The sequence below is a fragment of the Ambystoma mexicanum genome, chromosome 1p (assembly GCF_040938575.1).
Source record: "Ambystoma mexicanum isolate Mex_15411 chromosome 1p, UKY_AmexF1_1, whole genome shotgun sequence".
NCBI classification, from domain to species: domain Eukaryota; kingdom Metazoa; phylum Chordata; class Amphibia; order Caudata; family Ambystomatidae; genus Ambystoma; species Ambystoma mexicanum.
The window spans coordinates 422674258-422687736 of NC_090921.1; the positions used below are offsets into that span (position 1 = coordinate 422674258).

The following is a 13479-nucleotide window of genomic DNA, read 5'->3' on the forward strand; positions in this document are numbered from 1 at the left end:
AGACCATCATTTTCATTATCTCCATTTATGGCAGTATTTAAAAAAACTATTTCAATGGTAGATGGAGAATGTCTTATATGCATTTATTATAAGAGAATCTCAAATCCCGTACTTTGCTCCCAGACACCCTTGATATGGGCCTCAAGGGAATGTACCATGATACGGATAAGATGGCCTCAGCCTCTGCTTTTCCTCCAATGCTACTTCTATTAGTACAATAGATCAAAAACCACACATGGTGACATGGCTAGCTTCTAAGAGGCCCAGACCAACATGTTTCACACACTGCATACATGTGTGCTTCGCCGTACAAGACAAATATGCCTACACTCATGCTTACTCACCCGTGAGGAAGAAAGTGGCAATTTTGGATGCCATGCCATGCCATGCCAAGCATGCTGATGTTCACACAGTGGCCCCCTGAAGCTGTAGAAATCGAATGCAATCCATGGGCATGCAAGTAAACGAAAAAGATGTATTCATGTGTTTGCACAAAGACATCTTGCCAACAAATATAGTAAAGAAAATGTTTTCAATCCTAAAACTTGGATCATTGTCTATTTTTTTCTGTCTATTGGAGTATGTTTGGCAACATTGACCACTTAACGAAGGATACTGGATCGATGATTAATGTTTACATTAGTGGTAGCATGGGCTGTTTCGAAAGGTCTGGGGAGAGTCGTCCTGCTAATGGGTCTGTCCTATGTTGGCTGCCATTTAAAACTATACATAAACATGCCAAAGAATTAAAGTGCATAATGTGTTGGTACTTTCTTTGCTATTCAATAAGAAGCTGTCATTTGAAGCATGTACACTATTCCGTGAAAAATAGGATGAAGAACGTATATTGAATTCTTGCTAATGGTAATTTGGCTATTTCAAGGGAACCAAACAGTTGTTCTAAATCTTCACAACTCCTTATACAAAATAATAATGTCAATGGCTTTCTTTCTTCCTTGATTATATCTTGTTGTGTCTTGTCATTAGGGGTTATCTCACTCTGCAAGTTTTAACGGAGAAGGGATGTTTGTTGTTGAAGTACCAACCCAGCATATCGTGAAGCTCCCTGGTATGACCAGTGCCTCAATGTCTGCAGCAGACTACACAGAACGTCCAGAGGTGGTGCGTAGGGACAGCAGTGCCCTGGAGAACCGCCCGACCCTGAGAAACAAAGTGCCAATCCACCTACTGAGCGCCACCAATCAGATCCAGAAGCCAGCTGCCGTCCAGCAGCAAATCCCCAAGAAGCTTGCAGCATTCACCAAGGGAGGGAAGGAGAAAAGCGTGAAGGGCAAGGCTTCACACCGAACCGACAGCTCTGGTGAGTATCGACCAAAGGTGGTTGCAGAGTAACGTTAGCCTAAAACAGCAATTTGCACTGCTGTCTTCCATTAAAGTAGTGAGCGACTACTGTATTGTATTTATTGTGTTTATATAGCGCTTTAATCCAAAGTGCTTTACATTATAACAAATGAATACATAGAAAATTATAACAGTAGAAGCAATTTACAATCATGAATCAAACCAATAAAACAGTAAATAGAGCAATTAATCTGTGAGGGAAGGGGTGAGGAAGGGAAGGAGGAGGGAAACAGAAGGAGTATAAGGGTAAAAATGAGGAAGGGGAAGGGGGAGTGTAGAGAGAGGACCATAGGGGTAGTTTCGAGGGAAGGAGAGAGAATGAGAGGTGGGGAAGGTTTCATGGCAGGGAATGGAGAAGAGATTTCAGGGAAGTGCGGAAGGAGGAAAAGGTAGGTATAGAGCGGATTGAGAGAGGTAAGGAGTTCCAGTGCAGCGGGGCTAGAAGCTGAAAGGAGTGGAAATGGGAGGAGGCATATGGGGAAGGAGGGACGGTGAGAAGAAGGAAGTGGTCAGCTGAACGAAGGGAGTGGGAAGGAGTGTAGAAAGAGAGGAGAGATAAGTGGGAGCAAGATCATGAAGAGATTTAAAGACTAGACAGAGGAAATTAAATTTAAGTTGGGAGTGAAAGGGAAGCCAGCCAAGGAAGGAAAGCGAAGAAGAGATGGAGTCATGAGGGGCAAGGAGACAGAGGGTACAGACGGCTAATTGGTAGATAGGGGCGCAAGATGAAAAGCAGGTAGTCCAAAGAGTAAAGAGGAGCAATAGAAGAGGCGAGAGAAGATAAGGGAGGAGATTAAAAGTTTATTTGCATGGAAGGTGAGAGAGGAGCTTGACACTACTACTACAACTAGCTACTACTGTACGTTGGCACACATTACATATGGTTTTGCATAAGGCCTCAAGTATTAATATCATGAAATCCTTCATTGATGTGTGGGATCCTACAATGTGATTAAGATTGGGGCTGTTTGTGTGGTCAGTGCAGTGCCTTAAATTGGTAGTGGGTGTGCCCATCTGTGAACTGGAGTTTGAATTCTTGATCTGTTAATGCTACTTGCAGCATTCTCCCTAACCTTTGACGAGTTGTGCCAAACATGCATGGTTTAGGTTCCCGAATGCAAAGTCATAGGCCCAGGAGGGAAGTTAGCAGCCCCCTGTGAGATCTAGAATTCACAATAGTGGCACATTCTTCATGGAAAAACGTTTTCAAAGCGTTCTCACCCACTTTTCCACCTGACATTTGTATTTGCTGTTCTGCAACCTGTAATGGCCTTTACCATTTAAGTGAGGAGTTCACATTAGAGAAGGGGCATTGTTGTAATGTGACATATTTCTTGGCAATACATGAAGGAAATGCTTTTATAATAGTATGGATCCTAATGCTTCTTATGGAGACAAAGTTGTAAACTGGCTGTCCATTTTACACTCAGCTATGTATACCATCTTGGTTTAATACGGTTCAGTTATTTTAGTAGCAACGGTTTGAGGTTCATGCATACTCTTGAGCAGCAAAGAATAACAGCCCCTTTGCGTGGTGATAGTAACTCCTCATGCACTCAAAATATATAGGCACCAGATCAGTCATGGGGACTTTTCAACACAGCACACAGAAGATCTTTATGATGTTTGGGCAAAATGGTAATGTGCACTTACATTTCTGGGGCTTATGAATATATTTAGATTTGCATTCTTTGCATAGACCTTCATCTAGTGGTGATTCTGGAGTATTATAAGCTAGTTGCGTAAATGACCGGGGCATTTCTGTCATACTAACCTTGTTCAGCGAGTTTTCGCCTTAGGATTGAGTTTTTGCTCTATTGGTTTGGTCGTACGAGTGGAGGTGCACAAAAAACTCAGCACCAGTGAAGCCTGCACAATGCCAGTTTGCAAATCCCTTTGACTGTCGCAACTGAGGACAGGCTGTATAGAGAGAGTCTTTAATTCATTTTAGTTTAAGGTCTTGAAGCACCGGTACCGACTGTATCAATGGGGAAAACTCAATTTCTATTTTGACCTAAGTATAAGTATTGCACAGTGGCTCAACACCCATAGGGTGTGCAACCATTGTCTACTAGCGACCACATGAAGACTTGTAAAGCTTAACACAAGTTTACCAAACCTTAAAAAGCACAAAACATTGAGCAGCCCATACCCTCGAGGCCATCAAACCAGTTATCCCCATAACTGGGGCTGAAACGATCATTTAACTTTCTTTTCGGGTGGGGGGGCTTTGCAGGGCGGAAAGAGGAGTGAATTATCAGGCTACCAAATTAATGGGATTATCTAAAGGAGTCCTTGAAAGGTTGATCCAGGAGCCACCAGATGGCCCGCCCAAAGCTTGGCAGGTGTTAATGGCAAAATCACAGCTGAACAGTGCTTAGTGAGTCTGCATCCATGCCACCCGAAATCAGTCGGATACTACTCCTACAAAAAAGGACGCGGAGATCCAAGTCGGCAATCCGCATACCAAGAAACATAGTAGAACAAAAAACTGCAGACACATCCTGCACCGACAAACACAGATGTGATACTTCAGGTGGTGAAAAACACATCAGAAAGGTAGGCCCTGAGAAACGCAAAAAAAAAATCTACATCTAAATATGGCCTCAAGAAAGATGTCCAACACCATGCATTAGCTTTGGTAGATGCAACTGTGCACAGACAAATCTGCCCTGAAAGGAAAAGACATGCGCCCTGCACAGATTTCTACATTGGGAAAACCGCAGCCTACACTCATATCAACTATTTTCACATCCACTTCAAAAGGATTTGGCGAAAAAAAACCTGTGCACAGGCTGAAGAAATTAATTGTAGTTCCTTACAATCATGTTGTGAAGGAATCCACCATTTTCTCCTATGACACCCAAGAGGGTGAGTACTATGTCTGAGGAGAAACAAAGAGTATGCGAGCATCCCTTAAACCAAAACCAGACCACCACCAACATGGTTACATACCCAAGACCATGGTTTTGCACAAACCATGGCTAATTTTGACATGCTCATGTAAGAAGGGTATACCGGAGAGGAAAAACCCAAAGTTAATTCAATGAAGGGTTAGGCAAATCACCTTCCAAGTTGAAATGGGTTGATTACATTCACAGTGATACACAATACAGGGAGATTACCCAGATACAGAAAGTGATGCCACTTAAAAAGACCGAGTTGTCGGGCAAGAAGATCTGAATGAGCACTCAATGGACTTGCCTCAAGAAAACAATCCTCCCAAGTCTAAATCTCCTACCAAGGATCAGTGTAGGTGTCAAGTCACCATGGGCTGGAATCGTCAGGATCTACTTAACCCTACAGACCGCTTCAGGTGTCATCTATAGCTAGTGTGGCCTTCTGCTGAATTGAAGACACAAAATGGAGGGGTGGGGGCGTGAGTGCCTAAAATGAAAACTCAGATTCTCTTTTTTGAAGAAATACATTCCTGAGCCTGTCCCAGTGTTTTTCTTCAACTTTTACTTTTGAACAGGAGTTGCTTCGATGTTACAATAATATACTGCTCTCAACAGGTAAGGACAACTCAATAATCAAACAATCCCTAGCTTACCTTATTCCAAATGTAGCTTTTGACTATTTGTATATTCTCAAAATGTTATATGTAGTCTTGGCTCAGATCTTCACCACTAAAAGTTGTTTGACTCCTATTCTCCAAACACTCCCCAAACTGCTTTGTAGCCAAAGGAGAGGGGAGAAATCAGGTTAATCAGCAGTCCTTAATTCTGTTGTGACTTTGTGAGAACCGTGTAGGACCCTGACCCTGCAACTTTCAGCAACTCAGTTTATTGTATTTTCAACTATTGTAACGCATGCTTTCACAGGCGAAAGAAGCAGTGCCCCTGACTCGCGCATGGAGCGAAGCACCGAGCGGGAGCACTACTCCCTAGAGTAGCTTTACACGCAGAAGAGTGTGCAGACTAAATTTGCTGTGTTGTTGTTCTCATTCTCCACCAGTCTCCAGAGAGGAGAAAAGAACATCGCCTTTTGAAGAGCGGTATCTCTTGCGGTGAAGCATATGTAGTTTTGGCTATTTTCTAAGCACACACGGTTATCTCTACAAGTTACTTAGTTCAGACAAATTGCTGTCATCCCACTGTTGCAGTTCTGACTTTTCAGGAAATACCTTAATTCCCTGCTTGGTAACAAATGTCCTCATGTAGGCTCCTTGGGAAGTAACACATAAGGAAAATAACGTACTGACTGAACACTCAGGATGAAAGTCAGTGAGTGCCAAGAGCATTCCAAATTGCCTAAGGCCCCCAAAGAGCCAATCGGCTCCCTGCTGCAGTCTCCCTCCATCTTGGCTTAGGGCGGGATCGATTTCCTGAACATCTGTAGTTAATCAAAAAATTACAATAAAGCTAATAACTCTCCCAACCAAGGCCTCTGCCAGTGAGGACCCCAAACCACCCTTTCCAAAGATGGCGCTTGAACCAAACTCCAAAGAAAATTCTAATGATAATGAACTTGAACCTTAATTCCTATCATGAATAAAACGGACCCCAACCCTGTGTACCACTGCTGAATTCCTGCGGATCAGGGCAGTAGGGATGTAATCATGAAAAAAAGAGCAGCCATTTTCTTAGGCATTCGCACATCAGAAGAAGGGTAACACAGGGATTTTATTGAGGAGACACCCGATGAACCCAAACCAATAGCTCAGTGTATTTGCACAGTGGAGCACATAAAAAGCAGATGTCAGACCATGAATGCACCTGCTCCATCCAAATCTGTCAATGTTCAGAGAGGGAAGAAATATAAACCGCTGTCCCATAAACCCTTAAACCTCAGGAGACAGTTACAGCCAGAGTACCTTCTGGTAACAACTGCACAAAAACGTTGCAGTACTCCTGAATCCACAACTGACTCACCAGCTAGCAAGCAATGTAAGCGCATTTATTACATGTGGATGAAAGATGGAAGCATTGCTAATGCACCTGGGGTATTGGCAGGTATGAAATGTCCAAATGGATTGAAGTGCAGGCTCTGATTAGAGTTGTCTAAGTGAGCCAGGACCTAGCTGCAGGAAATTATTCGAGAAGTCCATCTTGCCTCACATAATGCATGAAAAGCAGTCCGGGTGCAGCAGAAACCACAGTAAGCGAGCAACTAATGCTGCCATCCTAAAACTCTACTAATGGCTGGAGGACATGGGATTCTGGCCTGGAAAATGGGCAACCCCTATTGGCGTGTCAATAGATATGGAGAATTGTTTTGGCAAACCAGGTGATGACTTGAAGGAAAAAGCCAAAATAGATCAGGAGAATATGAAGTCTCTTTGACCATTATCAGGGAGTAATTTCTCGTGTAGGGTTCCCACCCACTGTGGAAGAAGATACAGGCCATAGCCACTTTCCTTATCCCATGTATGTTTCCTTTCCACAAAGCAAAGAGTTTTACAGCCAGACACACTACCACCAGCAGCAGCAATATCACCAGAATTATGAGTCAGAAGATGCGCCTTAGGTGCCTCCGCCAAAGGTCAAACAGACCCAATTCGGGGACTATGGTCATCTGGTGTCCTCCCTTTTAACCCACTTGGTTGAGGAGGAGGATAAAACTGCCGACAAATGTGTTCTTCAGTGCAGATCAGTGGATATGTGACAAGTCAGGGTTCAGATGTTTTAGAATTCCTGATTTCCCAGTAGAGTATACCACCATAGATATCTCGCCTCTAAAAAGATCACCTGAAGCTCCTCCATGCAGAGGTTACAATTCGCCCACAATCGGAGCATACAGGAGGTTCCTGAAATAAATCAAAGAAAGGGCGTTTGCTCAATTTACTTGTCACAAAAAATACACAATGTTGTAGACCATACTAGATCTACTCCAAGCCAAAGAATTTGTCAAGCTACAAAAGCTTTCAATGACCACCCAACAAGACTTTATTCCATTTTTGTTTTTTTTCAAGTCACCTTCTGTCATGTCCTGAGTAACCTATTTGTATGCACTTGCACCCAAGAGACCAATTTTGGTCACCTGTAACCCAATCAATCACACTTTCTTGCAAGATTTCATGTAACAGCGCCTCGATGACCCAGGGCTGTTAAGTGCGCTATACAAATGCAAATAAATAAAATACATTATTGAACCTGGGAGACTTCATGTCAGCATTGGACATTTAGGAACGGGGAACGGCACCTTTTTCACCAGAAAAAAATCTTCTTCCCCTTTAAATTTAGAGGCGCGGCTCTGGGAGCTCCTCAGTCCCGTTTCCGGGTTGACTGGAACGGGTCGATTTCACCAGCACTCCTGGGTTTGGCTTCGGCCATGTAATACCACATGCTCTTCCCCGGATACTTTCTTCTCTTTTTTGTCTTTTATCAATCAGGTACTTGGTCCTCTGGCGTGACGCTCCTCCCCAGCGCATGTCGGCTTCAGCGGGCTTCAGCAGGTGTCCAGCCTGTGAGGGGCTCTTCCCTACATCAGATCCCCATGCTCTTTGCCTCCTCTGCCTTGGCCCCGACTACGGATGGGAGGGTTGCATCACGTGCAACGCACTTTCTTCTCATGCTTTGAAGAACAGACTAGCTAGGTGGAGGGAGCTCTTCGAGAAGTCACCTCCAGAGAACTTGCAGGACTTCGTTAGACATATGTCAAGACCCAAAGGAGGGCCGCTCTTTTCCAGTGCACCCTGCAGGGGCAACTGCTTTCCAAGGAAAAGCCCTGACGGGAATAACCTCTCTGGCTCTCACACCAGCATGGGTACCGAGGCTAATTTAGCTACCAGCCATCAGGCCGAGGGGTCTTTAGATCCATCCAGAAACAGTGCTGAGGGACCGCAAGTTTCTTTTATCGGGTGTACACCCGAGGAGCTACACCCTTTTACCAGCAACATGTCGAGGGGGTGCCTGCACACAGCGCTACCAGTGATACTGCCAAGGGTGACACGCCTACCAGGCCTCGGCCTGAGGTGCAGGGTAGGTCTCATGCTCCATCGCCAAGAGTCCTGGAGGAGGCTGGGCCCAGTGAGCCAAGTGCCACAACTTTGGTACGTTGCATGCAGCTCAACAAGATGGCTGCCGCTCTAGACAAGATGGCCACTCGTCCAATCCAGCCCCAAGGAACGGTGCAGGTGGGAGAACGAGTTACAAGGTGGGACTGGTGTCAATCGGGTACATGGCCTACAGTTTATCCATCTGCAGCGCAGTGCTGATTTACCCCGCAACCAGTTAGACTAGTACGCACTGGCCCCAGCAGCCGCACGCTACCCTGTCAACATCACCTGGCACTCCACCGGCCTGCGAGGACAGGTTCTTCGAAAAGTTCCTCACGCTCATGAGATCGCCTCAGATGGGGTACATCCTTAGGGATGTGATCTTGGACATGCTTCCCCCACCCCTCCTCTTGTGCCAATAGTCATTCCTCCTATGGCTTCAGCCCTCGGCATCCGGCACTCCTCCACCCGCTCCTGACCAGCCAGATGCCCTGGTGGACACAGATGAGGAAGAAGACCCCGACACACCATCGTCCGCCAAAGCCTTCTACAAGCAACTTGCAGGACTGGCAGAGTACTTGAGCCTTCTTCAATCCGAAGTCGAGCAACCGGAGGAGGGGGTACTAGCCGCGGTCCTCACCCACGCCCTGTGGCTAGAACGGAGATCCCGATGCAGAAGGACGTTGTCGCTTTGGCTAAGAAAGGGTGGCTCAAAACCCACATGGCCCAACCCGTCAATCAACGCCTGGATGCCAAGTATAGGCAAATGGAGGGGGATCCGCACTTGCTGTTGGCCCACCCTCAACCGCACTCTTCAGTGATTGATGCAGCGTCACTCTACTCAAAGCCTCTGTCGTCCTCGGCCACCTCGTCCTCGGCGCTGCTAGGCAAGGAGGGGAAGATCTTGGAGGCGTATGGGATGAAGCTTTATTCGAACGCTTAGCTGCATCTTCGTCAATCCAACGCAGATGCCATGCTGGCAGCCATTAACCAGAGTCTTCGGCAGGAAATAGCCAACTTCCTTCCAGAACCTCCGGTACAGAGTCGGTCACGATTCAAGGTGGGACTGGCAGAGGCAAAAATGGTAGCGCAAGACATCAGGAGTCCACCGTGGCACACATCGACACCTCTGGCTGGGCCATATGCCTTGCCACAGACATGAGGACTGCCTGGCTTCGGGCTACTAAATTCAACCTAGACGTCCAGGAACGCATATTGAACCTTTCAATCGAGGGTGGCAACCTCTTTCACTTCACCACCAATGAGCTAGATAAAAAGAAAAACAGTTTGCGAACTGTTCTGTCCTTATCTATCCTTATGAAAGCCACATCCAAGGTGTACACCCAGTCACATCAGCGCTCTGACAAGGGGCGGACGTTTGGAGGATTCTGCGGCTTCCAAGAACGGAGGTCCAGGCAGCCCGACCGCTCGCCGTGTCAACACTGGCGCAAACAACAAAGGGGGGAGGGGGCGGAGTAAGGGCTTTTTTCAGTCCCCCGCCTCTGCAACACCCTCAGAGGTAAAGAAGGCATGATGTGTCCATTAGGGTCCACGTGTCTCCGGTGGGGGCAGGCTTGCCCTTCACACACAGTTTTGGCATCGGAAGTTCACGGACCCCTGGATCCTCTCAGTACTATCCACGGGGTACCGCCTACCGATCCCTTACTCTCCTCCCTCCTCCCCTCCACTCCCACAGATTGGGACAGCAACTCTGCTGGCGGAAATTCAGTCGCTCGTCGAGAACCAGGCAGTGGAAGAAGTCCCAGCTTCCCAGAGAGGATTGGGCTTCTACTCCAGGATTTTCACCATACAAAAGACGAACCAGGCTGGCCTGAGAGTTAGGCTGGACCTCCCCACCCTCAACCTCTCCCTCCCTCTTCAAAAATTCAAGATGGTTGTGCCAGCACTCATAGCGGAGACATTGGGCAAGACTGGATGTGCTCCCTGGATCTGAAGGACGCTTAGCTACACGTCACGATTTGGCAGCTGCATCGCTCCTTTCTGCGATTCAGGATCATGGGCTGCCATTTCCAATAAAAGGTGCCACCCTTCGGCCTCATCTTGGCTCCCAGGGTGTTTACCAGACTCATGAATGCTGTGGCGGCTCTCCTCAGGACCCAGGGCCACCACATCCACCTGTACCTAGACAACTGGCTCGTCAGGGCGAGATCTCCGGAGGTGGATCACCACACGTCCTCTGCCCTTATGATTAAACTCCATGATCTGGGTTTTTCACTCCACCTCAAGAAGTCTCAGCTGCAGCCTACGCAGAGACTTACTGTTAGGGTGAATTCTCTGTTAAGGCTAATTTCCCAAACCTAGTGAGTCCCCCAGCAGCTTTGCTGGATTTTTGGGGTTTATTTTTTTTCTCCTGCTAAGAATGAGACTCTTTTTTTTTTCTCCCACTCTTAGACATGATTTGAGAATGTCCTTTGACTGTGAATGTGTTTCATGGGCTATGGATGGGGTCCTTTACTCCATAGGGCTTCATGTGTTTTTGGTATGTGTGTTACACAGCACCCTCAGTGCAGTAACACAGGGGTGTCATAGTGACCCCCAAACATAAACTCCATACCCTGGGACTGACTACTGTCTCCCAGGGCATGGAACGTCACCATTGGCTTTACTAGTCTCAAATTGTGAACATAACCAGTACCAACCATCATATTGTGGAAGTACTGGTATGGGTAATTCGATTGCCCCTGGGTCTGTTTTCCAAAGGGGCACTGTCCAGTCTCCCCTTGTCGAGTTTCTGGCTGGTGGTAGTGGATACCACGCGAAATATTCCACCAGAATATTTCTTATGGGATTTTCCCATTGACTTTAAACGCACCACTTTTGGTGCAATGTTAAAGATACCGCCGGGTTATTTATTTAATATTAATTCCCCGGTTGGGTCTTTTTGCCAGGACTCTGTTTTAAAATGGCGTTTGTGTTCGCCTCTGAAACTCTAACCCAAGTCGAGCCCTTTGTTCCACTTTTTGGCGGGCTTCTGCACAGAAGTAATCCAAATGGTGCCACTCTGTCTGGGGTCTACAGGATGTGTGGGAGGGGGATTAGGCACCCTGGACTGAGTTGCCTCGGCAACTCAAGTCACACTCTTGTGTGATTGGCCCAGTGGTGAGATGCCCGGCTCACCACTTAGCATATTTGAGTGACAGCTAAGCTGTTGAATGGGGGTTTTTCTGCATAAAAGCAGGGCTTTGGGGACTGGAACTTCAGAAGTCGCCACAGGACCTTAGGAATCCGAAGAGGGGAGAAGCTGAGCCATCTACGACGACAACACCACCGGTGGAGCCCTGCTGTAAAGAACTCACCACTTCCCCAACGACAGAGGAGATCTTCTTCCAGGAGAGTCTTCTTCCCTTTGAGCTGGTGGGACCAACCAGTTCGCCTTTTTCGCCTTCCAGGACGTCTCATGGTGGAATCGCCCGTGCCAAGCACCCCGGCGGCCGGATAGCCACGCTTCACCACTGACCGCGAATAAAAGGGTTGTACCTTTTTAATCGGGAACTCCGCGGCTGGTTTCATTCCTGGCAGTTTCTTCCTCGTCAAAATCATCTCTTCCTCTGGTCGAAGCCCCGACTTGCACCCGCTGCCAGGAACAACTGCCCCCGCTGGAACGTTATCACCATTTAAGGTACTGTGTCCCGCTTGGCCTCCCTTGCAACGGACTGTCCAAGGTGTCCCGTAAATCCTTGACTTTCCAACTGGGTTGGCCTCCAAACCTAATTTTATCTTTCTGAACTGATCCAACCTCTTTTGACATTTTCTGCAAAGACTTAGAGTGCATTTCCACTGTGTGATCTTGGGCACATTCAGCCTTGCTCTAAGAGTGAGCCTGGCCTATGAACTTTGGCTCTACAGTAGACCCTGCCTTGCTGGGGGTTCTTAAAAGTGTTGGTACTATGTTATTTCCATGCTCTGCCTCTTTTCTCTCCCTTTTTAACAAATTATTGGAGTGCCATCTAAGGTTACGCGCTCACCTCTGTTTTGTTAATAAGTGGTGTGTTAACCTAGACTTGTCGAATCATTAACTGGGGAGGTGTATATACTTATAGTGACTGTGTTGGAACTTGCTTGATATATTAGTGCCAGTGTATTTCCATAAAGTGTGTTAAATAAATAATTATATACTTTTAATACCAAAGCTCTGGTCAGTGTTTGCTTGTTCTACTGCATTTTTGGCCCTATTGTGTATGCTCTGTATACTGCCTAACTCTTCTTGAGAGAAGTCTGACTGCTCAGCCACAGCTACCAGGTAAATCTGGGTGGTGCAGACTGCTACCAATTGGGTTTACTGCTTACTCCTGTGGTCTTAAACTTTTTGCAGTGGTCCCTAAGGGAACTGCACAGGTTTCTGCCTGAACACTTTCCTTCCTGGGCCTCATCTGGGACACAAGTTCCAAGAGAGTGTTACCCTCGGAGGACAAGATCACAGCCATCAAGAGGGCCACTTCTCACTTCCTCACCCGGGAAGTGACATCGGCCTAGTGGTACCAACATCTATTGGGTATCATGGCAGCGGTCCTACTGGCCGTGCCTCACACGAGACTCAAGATGAGGAGATTACAGCTGCACTTCGCAGCCTCATAGAATCAAGAGCGGGGGCTCTGAAGCGGAGCAATCCTCATTCTCTCCATGTGGACCTCGCATGGTGATCCAGGGACTGCAACCTGCAGACGGGCAAGCCCTTCCGCCAGCCGGCCCTGCAGGTCACTATCACTACGGACCCTTGCATGGAGGGCTGAGGGGGCCACCCTGGACAACCAGTGTCCATGGAGTCTGGACCCGGCAGGAGCAGGTTTCCCATATCAACTGGCTCTAGCTGAAAGCCATCTGGCTAGCTCTCAAGGCTTTCCTTTCGCTCATTGGGGGCAAGGTCATCCTTATCCAGACCAACAACTCCACCAGTATGTACTAGGTCAACAAGCAGGGGGGGAGGCGTATCAGGTCCCTTCCTCTGTACAGCCTTGTGGTCAGAATGTGGGAATGGGCCCTGGAGAACATAATCTATCTCACCGCCATCCACCTGCCAAGGGAACCCAACTTGTAAGCGGACAGGCTCAGCAGACTGGGAGCGAACAATTACAATTGGCAATTGAACAGTCAGGTGCTGCTGGAGATCTTCAGCAGATGAGGGCATCCTCAGGTGGATCTTTTTGCCTCCTGGGACA

The 13479-nt window shown here is 47.2% G+C and overlaps 1 protein-coding gene across 5 annotated transcripts in view; it reads left to right on the forward strand.

Annotated features, from left to right (window-relative positions):
• The window catches only part of ARHGEF18 (Rho/Rac guanine nucleotide exchange factor 18), a 1645252-nt gene that overhangs the window by 1558456 nt on the left and 73317 nt on the right, over positions 1-13479 (forward strand). For all 5 annotated transcript variants that reach the window (XM_069649229.1, XM_069649230.1, XM_069649231.1 and 2 more), the window contains one exon: positions 988-1321. In XM_069649229.1, coding sequence (XP_069505330.1) covers positions 988-1321 — 334 coding nt within the window. The remainder of the gene's footprint in view (positions 1-987; positions 1322-13479) is intronic.